General features: G+C 39.7%; 1 protein-coding gene and 1 long non-coding RNA gene across 2 annotated transcripts in view; one reads left to right on the top strand and one right to left on the bottom strand.

Annotated features, from left to right (window-relative positions):
- Positions 1-13,275, top strand: part of LOC129643983 (uncharacterized) — a 33,782-nt gene extending 20,507 nt beyond the window's left edge. Inside the window, exon 3 of the long non-coding RNA XR_008710640.1 lies at positions 13,007-13,275. This is a non-coding gene — a long non-coding RNA (uncharacterized LOC129643983). The remainder of the gene's footprint in view (positions 1-13,006) is intronic.
- Positions 13,276-14,867: 1,592 nt separating this feature from the next.
- Positions 14,868-17,229, bottom strand: part of LEKR1 (leucine, glutamate and lysine rich 1) — a 211,266-nt gene continuing 208,904 nt past the window's right edge. Inside the window, exon 13 of the mRNA XM_055569250.1 lies at positions 14,868-15,664. Coding sequence (XP_055425225.1) covers positions 15,251-15,664 — 414 coding nt within the window. The 3' untranslated portion in view covers positions 14,868-15,250. The remainder of the gene's footprint in view (positions 15,665-17,229) is intronic.

Here is a 17,229-nt window from a genome sequence, read left to right on the forward strand (position 1 = left end):
GCTTGAACATCAGTAAGTTCACAGTTCAGGTATTGCTGAAGCCTGGCTTGGAGAATTTTGAGCATTACTTTACTAGCATGTGAGATGAGTGCAATTGTGTGGTAGTTTGAGCATTCTCTGGCATTGCCTTTCTTTGGAATTGGAATGAACACTGACCTTTTCCAGTCCTGTGGCCACTGCTGAGTTTTCCAAATTTGCTGGCATATTGAGTGTAGCACTTTCACAGCATCATCTTTCAGGATTTGAAATAGCTCAACTGGAATTCCATCACCTCCACTAGCTTTGTTTGTAGTGATGCTTTCTAACCCTTATCGCAGAAAGTGAAGAGGAAGTAAAAAGCCTCTTGATGAAAGTGAAAGAGGAGAGTGAGAAAGTTGGCTTAAAGCTCAACATTCAGAAAACGAAGATCATGGCATCTGGTCCCATCACTTCTTGGGAAATAGATGGGAAACAGTGGAAACAGTGTCAGACTTTATTTTTGGGGGCTCCAAAATCACTGCAGATGGTGATTGCAGCCATGAAATTAAAAGATGCTTACTCTTGGAAGAAAAGTTATGACCAACCTAGATAGCATATTGAAAAGCAGAGACATTACTTTGCCAACAAAGGTTCGTTTAGTCAAGGCTATGGTTTTTCCATTGGTCATGTATGGATGTGAGAGTTGGACTGTGAAGAAAGCTGAGCGCCGAAGAGTTGATGCTTTTGAACTGTGGTGTTGGAGAAGACTCCTGAGAGTCCCTTGGACTGCAAGGAAATCCAACCAGTCCATTCTAAAGGAGATCAGCCCTGGGTGTTCTTTGGAAGGAATGATGCTAAAGCTGAAACTCCAGTCCTTTGGCCACCTCATGCGAAGAGTTGACTCATTGGAAAAGACTCTGATGCTGGGAGGGACTGGGGGCAGGAGGAGAAGGGGATGACAGAGGATGAGATGGCTGGATGGCATCACCAACTCGATGGATGTGAGTTTGAGTGAACTCCAGGAGTTGGTGATGGACAGGGAGGCCTGGCGTGATGTGATTCATGGGGTCACAAAGAGTCGGACATGACTGAGCGACTGAACTGAACTGAACTGAAACTGTTTCTTCCTTCCTTCTTTCCTCCCTTCTTGTTTTCTCATTCTCAGATGAAGCTAGATCTTTATTTCAATGAATAGGGTATAGGGCTAATTCTCAAATTTTCCCTGGAGTGAGGGTCATATCCCTTATTAGACACACAACTGGGAAGAGGGGTGAGGTGATACTCCTGGTACCTGGTCCAGCATTCAGCTTACAGGGCATATTCCCCAGTCCAGGCTTTGCCACTTCCTAGCTGTGTGACTTTGGGTGAGTTGCTTAACCTCTCTATGCCTCAGTTTTATCATCTGTAAGAGGAAGCTAGTAAATATGTCAACCTCATTGGGCTCCTGGGAGGATTAAATGAAATACTTTTAAAGCTCTTAATACTATCCATTGCTCCTCATAAACAACAAATATCAGCCATTACCATTTTCTTTATTATTGCTGCTGCTACTACTGCTTCTACTGATTTGTTGCTGTTACTGCTGCTACTACTACTCCTTCAAGTACCATTGGGTACATTTCACTACCCAGCTGCTCAGTCTGTTATGCTGACCCACTGCTATTTGAGAGAATCCCACTTCCCAGGCTACAGTGCATCTCTACCCGTCTCTCCCTCCTTACTGCCACTCACACAAGAGTCCTCTTTTAGGAATGGCCATCTCAGAATGTTCCCAGCAAGGTGGCCCAGGGACCTTGAGCGGTGGCACCCATGTGGCACAGCAGTGGGGGGCCAGGCTGACTGTGTGCCGTGCGTATGTGTCTTTCCTTTTCCATCACAGGGTTTTTAATGGGCTATTAGAAGGGGCTACACCATGGCCTGTTAGTCAGATGCCATGCCATTTTACACTGGAAGTCTGCTTTCTGCTTTTAAACCAGGGACACAAAGATAGGGCATAGGCCTGATGCCAGTGGAGACATCCACTTTCGCTGGTCAAGGAGGACTCCATGCCTTTCAAAATCACGCTCTTTTGGTAATGAACAAAAACCCAGTCAAACCTGAGTTGACTAAAGGAATATAACAATAGTCTCATTTTTACACACATTTCAATAAGTTAGAAGATCTGAGGTAAATTATCCCCTCCAGAGTACTAGTCCAAAGGCACTCAACCAAGGGAAACTGCTGAGACAATATTCTTATCATATTTCCAGAAAAGTTCAGAACCTTCATGAGAAGAGCTATATTGAAACTCATGGTAAATCATTTATACTAAAGTTTGCATTAAACTTCTAATGACTGAATTTTAGTCCAACTCTTTGTGACCCCACAGACTATAGCCCACCAGGGTCCTCTGTCCATGTGATTCTCCAGGCAAATACTAGAGTGGGTTGCCATTTCCTTCTCCAGGGACTCTTCCCAACCCAGGGATTGAACCTGCATCTCATGCATTGGCAGGCAGATTCTTTACCCAGTGAGCCACCTGAGAAGCTTTCTATGAATACACAATTTGAATACAAAATTGAATATAAACATGTGTATTCAATATTGTATGAATATACAATTTCTTCACTAAAAGTTCAGCTGCTTTTACACTAAGAAGGTCAGAAGAGGCACAAACAACAAAAATAAATAGACAGTTCATAAAGATGTTATAGGTTGAAGTACAGTCAGGATCACACAGTCAGATCACACCCTCAGACCCAGCCAGATGCTCACCCTTCCTGGAATCCTTCCAACAGATGTCCTGATCCTGGAGGGGTGGGGATGGTTGCAGAAACTCTGGGGATCTGGGGGCCACTGATAATTAAAGAGTGCACCTATGAAGTTAGTATTAGAAACATTTGGGATATCAGTAACTAAAGTAGAAACAACAATATAGATTCTATCTGCATATGCTGCTGAAATGCATCATTACCAACTTAAAGCATCAAATTACAGATGGTTTGACAAACATTTTCAAGGGCCCTTAATACATAAACAAAACAAACTCTCATATTGGTTGTATGACTAAATTTGAGTCATAAATAATTAAATCACAACATGGAAAAATATCTCTTTCCATCTTTCTCTACCAACATACTATGTCTAGGGCACAAATGGTAAAAAAAAAAAACCAAAAAAAACAAGTATAATTTCTTTCCCCCAAGTTATTACAATGTAGATATCAAGAATTTGGTGACAGTAATATGTACTGGCTCAGCGTTCCAACCATGTAGTTACAAAGAATTTAAGCCCTCCCTGACCCCCAACTAGATCTTTGTGGCTCACATTTCTCTTCACTGCTTCTCCTACTGCTGCCAGCTGGATGTTGAGGAACTTTCTTCTTGGTGTTTGCAGGTCTGCCTTATACTGGTTGGTTCTGGGGTCTCTCCGGTTAAGAGTATATTGAGAAAAAAAAATAAGAAAAAGAGAGTATATTAAGAGTCCACAGGGGACATGGTCACAGAGAACCATCAGGCCCCGGTGATGCTGCACTCAGAAATTTCCTCTTCTGTGATCTCGGCTCACGACCAGGAGAGGCAGGAGGTGGCTGTCAGGTCCTCTTCTTGACATTTTGCACTCATGGAGGGAGGGGAACACAGACTCTTGTCTTGTATCTGAGGTCTGAGAGTCCAACCTTCTGACCAGAGGTACTCTACTCAGTTCTGCCCAGAAGTTCTAATGCTTCGATGCAAACAAGATTCTGGTGGACTTGACTTGCTAAGTTAGAAAAGCGGCCTGTAACATGAGGCATGTGTACCCCAGGGATACTTGAAGGAACTGATGATCTTAAGTTCACAGACATTCCTATGTTTCCCTGACTTCCTTTGCAATAACGTGTCATGTTAGGAACAATATTTTAGTCCATGCCGGGGTTTTCTGAGTTCACATACAAGGTAGACTGCAGCAATGGGAGTCAGACAATTTTAGACTAATGAGTCTCTTTTTTTATGACTTGGTTTCATCAAAGTATGCCTTTGGAGGATAGTTCCAGGAAAGTCAGGCAAAATTAACATTAGTAGGAAAGGCTGAGTGTTAAAAATGCCCCTTCCTGCAATGCATTTAAATATAAGTAGCCTTTTCAGGTCTTCTGGATATTTGTTTCTAGGATACATACTTAGATGGAAAGAAAAGAGACTTTAAATAGCAATGCAGTATAGGTTAGCATAGCATCACTAATTATTTTAAATGTGGTTAGAATGTTTTCTTAGACTATCGAAGTTTTTGAGATATGCTAGATAAAATTTCTATGAAATCTTTCCAGTTGGCCATTATTATTTAATGAAGTAGTTAAAGCAACTTTTTACTAATACTGTTTGAAATGTTTATTATAATACAGTAAAATTCTCATCTTATTTCACCATAAAATGCTTAATATTTTCTTCCTCCTACTAATAAAAAGTTGGCTTAAAGCTCAACATTCAAAAACTAAGATCATGGCATCTGGTCCCATCACTTCATGGCAAATAGATGGGGAAACAGTGGAAACAGTGGCAGACTTTATTTTTTTGGGCTCCAAAATCACTGCAGATGGTGACTGCAGCCATGAAATTAAAAGATGCTTACTCCTAGGAAGGAAAGTTATGACCAACCTAGACAACATATTAAAAAGCAGAGACATTACTTTGCCAACAAAGGTCTGTCTAGTCAAGGCTATAGTTTTTCCAGTAGTCATGTATGGATGTGAGAGTTGGACTATAAAGAAAGTTGAGCGCCGAAGAATTGATTTTGAATTGTGGTGTTGGAGAGAACTCTTGAGAGTCCCTTGGACTGTAAGGAGATCCAACCAGTCCGTCCTAAAGGAAATCAGTTCTGAATATTCATTGGAAGGACTGATGTTGAAACTGAAACTCCAATACTTTGGCCACTTGATGTGAAGAGCTGATTCATTTGAAAAGACCCTGATGCTGGGAAAGATTGAAGGTGGGAGGAGAAGGGGACAACAGAGGATAAGATGGTTGGATGGCATCACCGACTCAATGGACATGAGTTTGAGCAAGCTCTGGGAGTTGGTGATGGGCAGGGAGGCCTGGTGTGCTGCAGTCCATGGGGTTGCAAAGAGTCGGACATGACTGAGCAACTGAAGTGAACTGAACTGAACTAATATAAAGTAAATAAGATCTTGTGTGTGTGTGTGTGTGTGTGTGTGTGCTTGGTCACTTTAGTTGTGTCTAACTCTTTGTGACGCTATGGACTATAGCCCACCAGACCCTTCTGTCCATGGGATTTTTCAGGCAAGAATACTGGAGTGGGTTGCCATTCCCTTCTCTGCAAGGGATCTTCCCGACTCAGGGATTGAACCTGCGTCTCCTGTGTCTCCTGCATTGCACATGGATTCTTTACTGCTGAGCCACTGGGGAAGGCCCACATAAGATCCTATGTATAGACTAATTATGTTTGAGTGCATCTACCTGCTTTTTCATCACATGTAAAGGGAAACATTAGGTATTGATTCTTCTTATCAAGAAATGCATTGTCAACAAAACCTAACTTTGATGCTTAATAATTATTTATCAAAATTTGGTATTTATTTGTTTTTTAACAGTAGCATATTAATAATAACTGTAGGAATGCCCTGGTGGTCTAGTAGTTAAGAGTTCACCTTTCAGGGCATGAGGTGCATGGGGTCCCTGGTTGGGGAGCTAAGATCCCACATACTGTGAGGCCAAAAAACCAAAACATAAAGCAGAAAAAATACTGTAACAAATTCAATAAAGAATTTAAAAATCTTCCACATAAAAAAATATAACTGTAGTAACAACTCAATCCAGAAGAACTTTGGAAAGTTACGTATGTGTTTTTGTAGTAATTTAATAGGACAGGACTCGACTCGATGACTGAACAAAAACAACAATAGGATAGGAGAGCAATAAAAGGTTTACAATTATAAAAATAAAGTAACAGTTTTATTTTTAAATGTCCATATTTATAATTTACTGGTTATCATTACAATGTCCTTTGCAACTATTTAAATTTATAATGAATTGTTTTAGATGTCAACCTAAAAATGTTCAAGAAATACAGTTAAAAAAATTCTTTTTCAGGGTACACTGGCAAAAATATTGACTAACAATTCTGGAAAAAATGTGTAATAAGTCCTTACCTAATCACTTCTATTAAGTAAGGTAGTGGATTCTTTCCCCCTAACTTCATCTCCTCTCACTAACCTCAGTTCTATACTGAGTACCATGCGCCCCTTGGAAGAACAAAAGCATTCTAATCTCGAGATCCCATGAGATCCCAGCTTAAACTTCAACCATTCGAAAGCCTAGTAATAGAGAATGCAGTCCATGGGGTCGAAAAGAATCAGACACAACTGAGTGACTAAGCAACAATAGAGAATGGAAAGCTGGCTGCCCTGGGTTTTAGAAATTCTATTTTAAATAACAGAAGTAGGGCTTCCTAGTGGTCTGGTGGTTAAGAATCTGCCTGCCAATCCAAGGAATATGGGTTCACTCCCTTGTCTGGAAAGATCCCACTGCCACGAGCAACTAAGTCCGAGAGCCACACTACTCAGTTCACGTGCTGCAACCACTGAAGCCCAAGCGCCTAGAGCTCATCCTCTGCAACGAGAAGCCTGCACACCACACAGCTAGAGCAGCCCTCATTTGCCGTCAATTAGAAGCCCCAGTGCAGCAACAAAGACCCAATGCAGACAAAAACAGATAAATAAATTATAATTAAATCTTGGCAGTAAACTTTACTCCCTAGAAATTTAAGGTTTCAGATAGAAAATTGCAACTGTAGAATTTATTCACTTTAAGAAGGCAGAGGTATCTCTTTAATGTGTTAGACCACATCAAGCTCACTTGGGGGAGAAAGGTAGATTTTTTTTTTTCCATGATGCCCAAAGTCAGATGTTCATATTTTTTCAGAAAACAAAAATATTTCCAGTGTTAAGTCATATGAAAACCTCTCCTTAAAAATGCTTCAGTGTTCTAAATTATATGTCTAATTCTTGGGTTTGAACTATTATTATGAGAGTTAATATTAATAACAAATAACAAGTTAAATATCGGCAATAAGTATGTTAATAAAAGAATTCAAAACTTTTTACTTCAATTCCTTTCATTATTTTCTGAATTCAAAAAGGTTAAAGAATGTGGCCACCCTGCTGTAAAATGAGTTGACAACACTCACAAGCAAGTGAACATAGGGCCTTACTGTATTAAATACAGATTTATACCTTGAGACTCTGAATCAAATTCTCATTCAGTTGCTATTAGTTCTACCTTTAAAATAAATGGATCTAGATGTAATACTGCAAATTACTGTTTTATATTTAAGTGATTGGAACTACTTTTGGGGGAATAATGATATTCTAATATTAATTAATATTCACTTTCACCTTTCACTTTAATGCATTGGAGAAGGAAATGGCAACCCACTCTGGTGTTCTTGCCTGGAGAATCCCAGGGACGGGGGAGCCTGGTGGGCTGCCGTCTATGGGGTCACACAGAGTCGGACACGACTGAAGCGACTTAGCAGCAGCAGCAATATTAATTAATTAACATTAAGTTCCTTCATAATTCTAAGAAGTTATCTAAATATTCTATGTTTCAGAAGCCTCAAAAGACAAACAGCATTGTCAAATTTTCTTTTGGGAATCATATATCTAAATATATATTATTATGAGATTAAAATGTAAGGGTATGCAATGACTTGCCAATGATCAAAATATTTCTATTGGATTTTTAAAAAATAACAAATTTTTAGTTCTTTGCAGGCTCAGAAATTTGGGTGATGACATAAGATATTTATGAATATTGGCTGAGTATTGATTTCCTTTAATTCACTAGTTTTCCTGGACAGTTACAGATTCACAGTCAAGAGGCAAAGAAGTAGAATTTGAGTGCATTGGAAGCTGAGGTGCTGAATGGGATCACATGGTGTGTGGGGGGGTGGTCTTAGATTAGGTCTAAGGGAGCTGCATATGATGAGGGAATTTCTATCCAACACTAACGCGTAGCTTGCATAGGTGAAATATGCCAGGGTAATGGCACCACTGTGAGCAGTGATTCTCATGCTTTAACATGTATATGAATCACCTGAAAGTGTTAGCTGCTCAGTTGTATCCAACTCTTTGTAACCTCATGGACTGTAGCCCGCCAGGCTCCTGTGTCCATGGGATTATCCAGGCAAGAATACTGGAGTGGGTTGCCATTTTCTTCTCCAGGGGATCTTCCTGGCTCAGGGATCAAACCCAGTTCTCCTGCAGGTAGATTCTTTACTGTTTGAGCCATCGGATCTCATTAAAATCAGATTTCTTTCAGCAAATTTGAGTGTGAGGCCTGATATTCTGCATTTCTAATAAGCTCCCAGGAGACACTGATCCTGCTGGAATACTGTAGGTAGCAAAACTTTAGAGCACTGATACTGTTCTTTCATTCTAGAGGTGGCCAAGAGTTGGAGGCCCAGGCTGTCTCATCAAGCTGGCTGTCAAGCAGCTAAAAGAATGGAAAATTATTCAACCTCTAAGGGACCTATTATCTCCTGTAAAATTACAAATCTGGATCAGGTGATGGGTCAGGTCCCTTCAGAATTATAAAACTTAAGGATTTAAGATAATTCTTATTTTTATTTTGGCTACTAATTTCTGTATTTCCCCTCATAAATGGTTAGCAAAAATTGGAAAAACATTTTATTGCATTGTATCACTCCCAAAGGTCATCACTGAGTGTGCTGTGCATTCTTTGAGCCAAGATGATACCTATTTTTCATGTCACTTTCCACATTCTTCTCTCATAATTCTTAGAACACTAATCAGATTTCTATTTTGCTTTAAAAATTCTTATGACTACTGAATCTGTCTGTGGGTTAGTTTTCTGTTGCCCAAATAAAAATGTAGTTCCTATTATTTCACATTTTTCAGAGAAGCTGTAATATTTGTAAATAAAGGGTGTTCCTTTAATTAGAACCAATTTCAGACACTGCACCACTGCTAAGCAGCAATGGCTGATATGATTTCAAAGTGCATTTAACAGTGAACAAATTCTTTCTCTTTCTGAATAGAATTTGAGTCAGCTGCTTCCTGTTTATTCCTACTATCAACATCTTTATTCAGAACTTAACATTAACTCTTGTCCAGGCTACTTTACTAATCTACCAACTGGTGTTCCACTTCCAGCCTTTTCACTCTATAATTATTGCAATTCAGCCCTGCCAGAGCAATGTTCCCAAATTTCAACAAAGTGCATGCCACTTCTAGTCAAAATTCTGTGATGAGTTCTTATTCAACACCTCCATGCTTTGGAGTCAATCTACCTTTTCCAGTTTCCCATTTCTTCCCTTAACCAAGTATTTTCTACATATCTACAGCTCTGTTTACATATCTCCTCTACCTGGTATACTTTCTTTTATAAAACCCTACTCCATTCTTTAAGACCTATTGTAAATTCCAATTCTTGCCTAAGTGTTCCCTGATTCTTCCACCAAGAAGTTGAACTCATATAGCACATTCTTCCTTACACCTGCCTCCCTATATTATAACCTCTACATACGGCTCCTCACTGCCCTCCATTATACAATTCTTGGGCTTCTGTAGTACATCTTAATTATCTTTGTAACTTTCATAATGCTTTTTAAATTCTCCATATCTGTTGAAGAAAAGAGTGAATATATAATATGGCCTAAGTATTCTGCCATCACTGACTCGATGGACGTGAGTCTCAGTGAACTCCGGGAGTTGGTGATGGACAGGGAGGCCTGGCGTGCTTCGATTCATGGGGTCGCAAAGAGTCGGACACTTCTGAGCGACTGATCTGATCTGATCTGAAGTATTCACCTATGGGTCAAGATACTCAGAAACTGCAGCATTAGTCTTATGTAGTGTTTATTTTGGACAAATTACATAATCTCTGTGATCTAGTATTCGTATACATATATATGAAGGTAAAGGATTTTTAGTACATTTTTTGCTCACTTGATGGATATAAAGCACTATACTATATGCTAGAGAAGAAACAGAACTTTCAACTTTCTGGATCATGAAATATTGTCATAGGATTAGTGTGTTTCAGATTGAACTAACGTTCAAAAATTTGCTAAAAATTTCTATCTGTTAATTCAGAATATAAAAAAGTGAATAATTTTTATTTCATATTCTACAGATGTAACACAATTATACTGGCTTCACAGTTTATTAATAAACTCAGCAGTGGCCACAGGACTGGAAAAGGTCAGTTCTCATTCCAATCCCAAAGAAGGGCAATGCCAAAGAATGTTCACACTACTGCACAGTTGCACTCATTTCACATGCTAATGCTCAAAATCCTCCAAGCTAGGCTTAAACAGTATGTGAACTGAGAACTTCCAGATGTACAAGCTGGATTTAGAAAAGGCAGAGGGACCAGAAATCAAAGGGTTAATATTTTCTAAAGAATAAGTAGAATTTCTTCCTTAAGGTACCACAAGCACTGCCTTAGGAATGCTCCCATTATTGTCTATCGTGGTTTGAGATCATTAAAACTGTTATTTTCTTAAAACATGAAAGAAAAAAACTCCATAATTATTATAGGATTTGTGAACTTTGGGTACATACCAAATTGATTTTCTGTGCTCAATAAAAATCAACTGATGTTTAGGAATTTTCAGCTTCAGAAAATTAACCCTTTTAGGATACTAGTTTGGTCTACTAGTACAATATTATAATAATTGTAATAACTTTAAAAAATAAAACTTGAGAAAATTTGTTGCATAATCAAAAGCAATGAGCTATAACTAATGTATAATACTATAAAACTTTAGATTAATAGAAAATTAAAAGATCTTAGTCTAACATAATTTTCAATATTAATATCTCTTCCAGTCAACCAGAACATATAACTTTTAAGTAGTTCTAACTATAAATATAGTCATTTAAATCAATAAACTTTAAAAAAAATTGCTTGACAAATCTGTTAACTATAGAAGAATTCTCCCATCTTTGTCTATAGTCCTAGTTTAAGAAAAAAAAAAAACTATTATAATTTTCTAAGGAATATTTTCTATGATATTCTTTTCTCTAGATACCTATAAATTCTTCCATTGAGGTTATGGAAAATGTATGTTTATAGGGAAATTAAAACCGTTAGACTTAATATCCATTATATGCATTTGAGACCCCTATTTTATCAAAATACTCACTACTTTCTTGATATTCCTGATATTTTTTTCATGCCAGGAGTTAATCAGTGTGAAAATCAAGGAAGATTTGAATGTGTTCTTAACCCTTAGGTTACATACTCTAATGCTATTCTCTTCTCTAAGTGTCTTTTTCAAAAGATATAAGCGCACAACTTGGACTGCTTTAAATGGTCTAGGTTGAAATAAATGTAAATATTGTCTCTATTTATCCATGGAATTACCTCTCTGACATACTTGTGGAATATAATACAGCCTGACTGCAAGATCATGAGTCTATTCTCAGAGTGATATTTACCCAGTTACTCATTGTAAAACAACAGTGTTAACAACAAACCAAGAAACCAGGTTTTTCATGCATGGTCTTTATATTACTTTAGAAAAGCTTATGGGAGGATTTCCCTAGTGGTCCAGTGGTTAAAAATCTACCCTGCAATGCAGGGGATGCAGGTTTGATCCCTGTTTGGGGAACTAAGATCCCACAGTCTGCGGAGCAACCAACCCCAAGTGCTCCAGAGCCTGCACTCAAAGATCTCCCCCCGCTGCAACTAAGACCCAAGGCAGCAGCCCCCTTCCCCAAATGTATCTCCATGGGCTTTCTAGGTGGCATTAGTGATAAAGAACCCACCTGGCAATGCAGGAGACATAAGAGACTTGGGTTTGAACCCTGGGAAGATTCCCTGAAGGAGGGCATGGTAACCCACTCCACTATTCTTGCCTGGAGGATCCCATGGACAGAAGAGCCTAGCAGGCTTCAGTTCATGGGGTCACAAAGAGCTGAACATGACTGAAGTGACTTAGCATGCATGCACACACACATGGTTCCTGAAGAGAGAGCTGAAGTTGCAAGACTGTGGAAAAGCATGTAAAATATGATAACAAAGACTGATGTCCAAATATTCTCTTGTGCTTTTTTTTTCTTTTTTTTTTTTTAATTTACATGACAATATTGTATTGGTTTTGCCATACTTCAACATGAATCCGCCAGGGGTATACACGTGTTCCCCATCCTGAACCCCCTTCCCTCTCTTGTGCTTTTACCAAAAGTTCCACCAGCTTTTGCCATCCACTTTATGTCATGAGTATTTGTAATCTGAACATGCAAACACCAGATCAGAAACACTGAGGTCTGGTGGAGTGCTCTCCAAAGTGTGGCATGAGTACTGCTGGCATCATACAAGAAAATATTCAGATCAGTCGCTCAGTCGTGTCCGACTCTTTGCGACCCCATGAATCGCGGCACGCCAGGCCTCCCTGTCCATCACCAACTTCCGGAGTTCACTCAGACTCACGTCCATGGACTCAGTGATGCCATCCAGCCATCTCATGCTCTGTCATCCCCTTCTCCTCCTGCCCCCAATCCCTCCCAGCATCAGCGTCTTTTCCAATGAGTCAACTCTTCGCATGAGGTGGCCAAAGTACTGGAGTTTCAGCTTTAGCATCATTCCTTCCAAAGAAATCCCAGGGCTGATCTCCTTCAGAATGGACTGGTTGGATCTCCTTGCAGTCCAAGGGACTCTCAAGAGTCTTCTCCAACACCACAGTTCAAAAGCATCAATTCTTCGGCGCTCAGCCTTCTTCACAGTCCAACTCTCACATCCATATATAACCACAGGGAAAAACAACATTTTGTATTTTACTAGATATACACTTTTCTTAAAGTGTATTCCGCTTATTACTTTATAATTATTCCTCCTTGGGTCAAGCTTCCTTTTCATACAAATTTAAGCTTAAAAATTGAGTTCATTAGCTTCTGACAAAAGTCAGATGGAGATTTGGGATTCTCTGGTAAGTGGAAAAGTGAGGTGGGAAGCTCAGTCACTAACTAGCTGAATCACCGTACCCAAGTCAGACTTTTTTGCTCATCTATTTCTTATTTGTAAAGAGACTGTTGCTCTTTCCCTGCAAGAAGTCATCTGCGGCCCCCTGTACAACCATGGCTATGATTAAAGTCCTGAGACCTTGGCAGCAAGGAGAAACTGTTGAAACAACAGAGGACCTCAAGGTGGCGCTGTATCAGCTGCACGTCGCTCAAGCGATAGATGGTGAGGCTTCCAAACTCTCCAAGACCTGAGTGAGTGAGTGAGTTGAGTGAGTGAAGTTGCTCAGTCGTGTCCGACTCTTTGCAACCCTGTGGACTGTAGCCTGCCAGGCTCCTCTGTCCATGGGATTCTCCAGGTAAGAATACTGGAGTGGGTTGCCATTTCCTTCTCCAGGGGATCTTCCCAACCCAGGATCAAACCCAGGTTTCCTAGCAAATCCATCGCCCATGTTCTCACTGTTATTAACTAGACTCAGAAAGAGAACCTCAGGAAATTCTCTAAGGGCAAGAAGTATAAATCCCTGGATCTGTGCCATGCACCACTGCTTCAACAAGCAGGAAGAGAATCTGAAGACCAAGAAGCAGCACTGGAAGGAGCAGCCGTACCCACCGTAGAAGTACACAGTCAAGGCCTGAGCATACAATCATCAATAAAACATGAATAAACTGGCAAAAATAAAGATTGTTGGGGGTGACCTCTAAGATCCTTTCTGGCACACCACCATTAGATGATATGTTCTCTAAGTCACTTCAGTCGTGTCTGACTCTGTGAGACCCCATAGACGGCAGCCTACCAGGCTCTTCTGTCCCGGGGGATTCTCCAGGCAAGACCACTGGAGTGGTTGCCATTTCCTTCTCCAGTGCATGAGAGTGAAAAGTGAAAGTGAAGTCACTCAGTCGTGTCCGACTCTTCGAGATCCCATGGATTACAGCCCACCAGGCTCCTCCGTCCATGGGATTTTCCAAGCACGAGTACTGGAGTGGGGTGCCATTGCCTTCTCCGGAAACAGCCTAGATTAGATCAATCCTTTGAAAGGATTGATTAGAACAATCCTTTGAAAAACTGGAGATAGACTTGATTTGGCTTAGTAACACTTTTTTTGGCACATGGGAGGGATTCCAGGTATCTTTAGATTCTCTCATCTACATGGTGGCCAAACCGCAGAGAGTTTTATGTGCCATATTTCACATGTTAGTATCATCCTAATCTGAGAGTAAGAAGCTCGGGAATCCATGATGCAGTCAGATGAAAGATTTGAATAAAATCAGTTATAGAAGAAAAATACATGTTTATTATATGGAGAAAAGGATAGACAAATACTAGCATAAGGTAAAGAGTTGCCTTTTACAAACAGGAGGAGTCTAAAGCTTTATGATTATGTAAAATAGTTGGTCTGGTTTCTGGTTTTAATTTTTCACTCTGAAAATAGAAAACATGCTAGCAAGATGACCATTTCCAGGGGTAATAAAATTTGAATCACAAATTAGCACTATGTGCCTCTACTAAACTGTCTTGAATTAGTTCTCTACACAATAGCTACAGAATTCCAGTTAAACCCAAAACTTGACCTGGAGTACCAGAGAGCATTTAATGGAGAAAATCTCTACCAAGTAATACTTTCATGGCTAGGCTCCTTGTTATTTAAAATCATCTCCATAGTTTTAGAAATAACCCATTTTTTTCTTGAACAGGAGTTGCTGTCCCTTTGTTTTCCTGAAGATTACCTATCATTACAACTGACCTTGCTTAAAAACAAATTAGATTAACCAATTAGATTGGGAGGTGAAATAGAGAAAATTTGGTGATGATGAAGTTTGTGAATATTTGAACTAATAAGCAGTTTGAAAATGATCAAATTAAGGACTAAAGTCCTTTCATTTGCTATTTGGAATGCTAATTTCATCTATTTAACCTATTCAACAAACAAATGAACAACCACTAACAAAACCAATATAATCTTTTTTTTTGGTGTAGAAATAGATTTGCGTATAATAGTGCAAAAAAAGAAGAAAAGATGCTATGGGTGAAAAATCTTACCTATGATCTCTAAAAGGGCATATTCATAGAGCACATCGAAACACACAATACATAAATACAGAGATTGGGTGTCTGGAATACCAACAACTTCATTATCTGTTGCAGTTTTAAGGGCCTCTTAGAAAATGTGGCTTCACAAGTCGTTAGCTTGTCCAATTGTTAAAAATATCTTTAAGTATGCATTCTCAATCTGCGGTAATAATTTGAAGTTTGTCATTCTTAATTACAGTGGGGGCTCTGAACTCCGGGAAAGATAGAGACTCTGTGTGGAGCTGCTCCTGACTTCGGCTCTATCACTGCTGACTCAGTCTCCTCCTCAGAATAGCAGCCAGTCTCTGCCTGGTCTCACTGACTGAAGACGGTCGACCCCGGGGAGGATGTGGCTGGGGGACTGTGGGCAAACCTGAGCTGCTGACCCTGTTGGGCTGAGAAAAGGCTGGAGAAGTGGTGGGCTTCGACACTCCAGGCAGGCCAGGGATTTTGATTACTTTCTCAGAGTGCAGTCTTGCAAGCCTTCTCTCTCCCTGACCACTCCCAGCTGCAGCAGAGGAGGTTAGGCTGCCCTGGCTGAGGGAGCACGGTGACAGCGGCAACTGTCCGCTCAGCTTCCTGAGCTCCAGGAGTTGTTCTCTGGCTTGACTCAAAGCCTCCGTCAGTTCAAAGCGTTCTTCACACTCTCTACGCACTGTTTCCTGAAGAAAAGTGTTCTGAAATGAGAAAAAGGAAAGAAAAAGCAGCCATAGCTTTTAATAGTGTACATATGGACAGTTACAGGCAATATAAATTGATAAGTGAACTGGAAATAAGAGGTCTGTGTTCTCTGACAGGGACAAATGAGTCAAAAATGCAAATGGTTTGTGAAGATGGAAAGAACTTTAAGAGAATATTTGGTTCAACCCTTGCAGTTTGCAGAAGAGGAATCAAGAGTCAGGGTCACTCAGATGTTAGTGGTGCTGGAACCCAGAATGCCTACTTCAGTAGGGTTTCAACTCCTCTGTGCCTGAGAGAGTATGTCCTGCACATGTGATGTCTAATAAATATCTGTAGTGTCAGTATGTTATTTTATAATGAAGGGAAACTGCAGTACATAAGACAGATAAAAATTGCTTGAATTAGAAAATTGAGAGAATAAAATATATCAGCTGTAGCATTTAGATAATAAAATCAGTGATTTTATGTGATGCTTTCTCAGAACTTAAATATACTGATGATTTGCTCTTTTGTGAGATATATATCAAAATGAAGAAAAAAATCTGCTTTGAACTTCATTCAGCAATCACATATCAAGTTACTAGAAGCTATAGTGGATGTAGTTCCTGCTCTCAAGAAGTTTGCACCATTGTAAGTTTGAGTAGAGCTGCTTCTTACATCCCCAACAGAGGTTGGAGCCAAGGGTAGAAGCAATGGGGGTTAAAGAGACAGAAGAATTTTTTCGTAGTCAGAGCTGTCTAAGGATACTCTGAAGGGTTGAATCTCACTTGAATGGGAAGTACTGGAGCAAATTTAAGCTTCAAATATGTGACTAGACTAGAGATCATTACAACTTCTTCAAATAGTGAGACTCTGCATTTCTAGTTGAAGAATGATAGCCATCTTTCATCTATGGAATTCATCAAAATTACTTCAAGCTCCGTGGTAAAAATTGGGTCTTGGATCTCCCTAATGTCTTGACATTCATGTCTGCAGGATGTCAGAAAAGAGATTGAAAAGTAAATAACTAAAAATGGTATCCAGGAACTTCTCTGCTGGTTCTGTGGTTAAGAATCTGCCTTGCAATGTAGGGGATGCAGGTTCCATCCCCGGTCAGGGAACGAAGATCCCACATGCTGTAAAGCAACTGAGCCTACAGGCAGCAACTACCGAGCCGGCACACTCTGGCCCCAAGGGGCCAAAACTAGAGAGTCCGTGTGCCATAAGAAACAAATAAATATTTTTAAAAAAGAAAGAAAATGATATCCAAATAAGTAACTACAGTTAAAGTGATCATGCTACAGGATTCTTCAGCTGAAAATGACTTTCTACCTGGTTAGCTTGTTTGTAAAAAACAGCCAAGGCATTCCCAAGGCTGACGCTTGGTGGAAAGCGTCCTCCTAAGTGCTTACTGACTAATCTGCTGTCAGTAGAACTAAAAACAAAGCATCAGGGAAAGTAGCATCTTCCTGTATTTGAGTTCCTTGTGATTACAGTCAGAACTCCATTCGATTCCAAATTTGGTAATCAAAATTGAAGAATATGGAGCAATTCCAGATTAACAGTTATACACTAATATTCT

This window comes from Bubalus kerabau, chromosome 2 (assembly GCF_029407905.1).
Source record: "Bubalus kerabau isolate K-KA32 ecotype Philippines breed swamp buffalo chromosome 2, PCC_UOA_SB_1v2, whole genome shotgun sequence".
In the NCBI taxonomy this organism is placed as follows: Eukaryota; Metazoa; Chordata; class Mammalia; order Artiodactyla; family Bovidae; genus Bubalus; species Bubalus kerabau.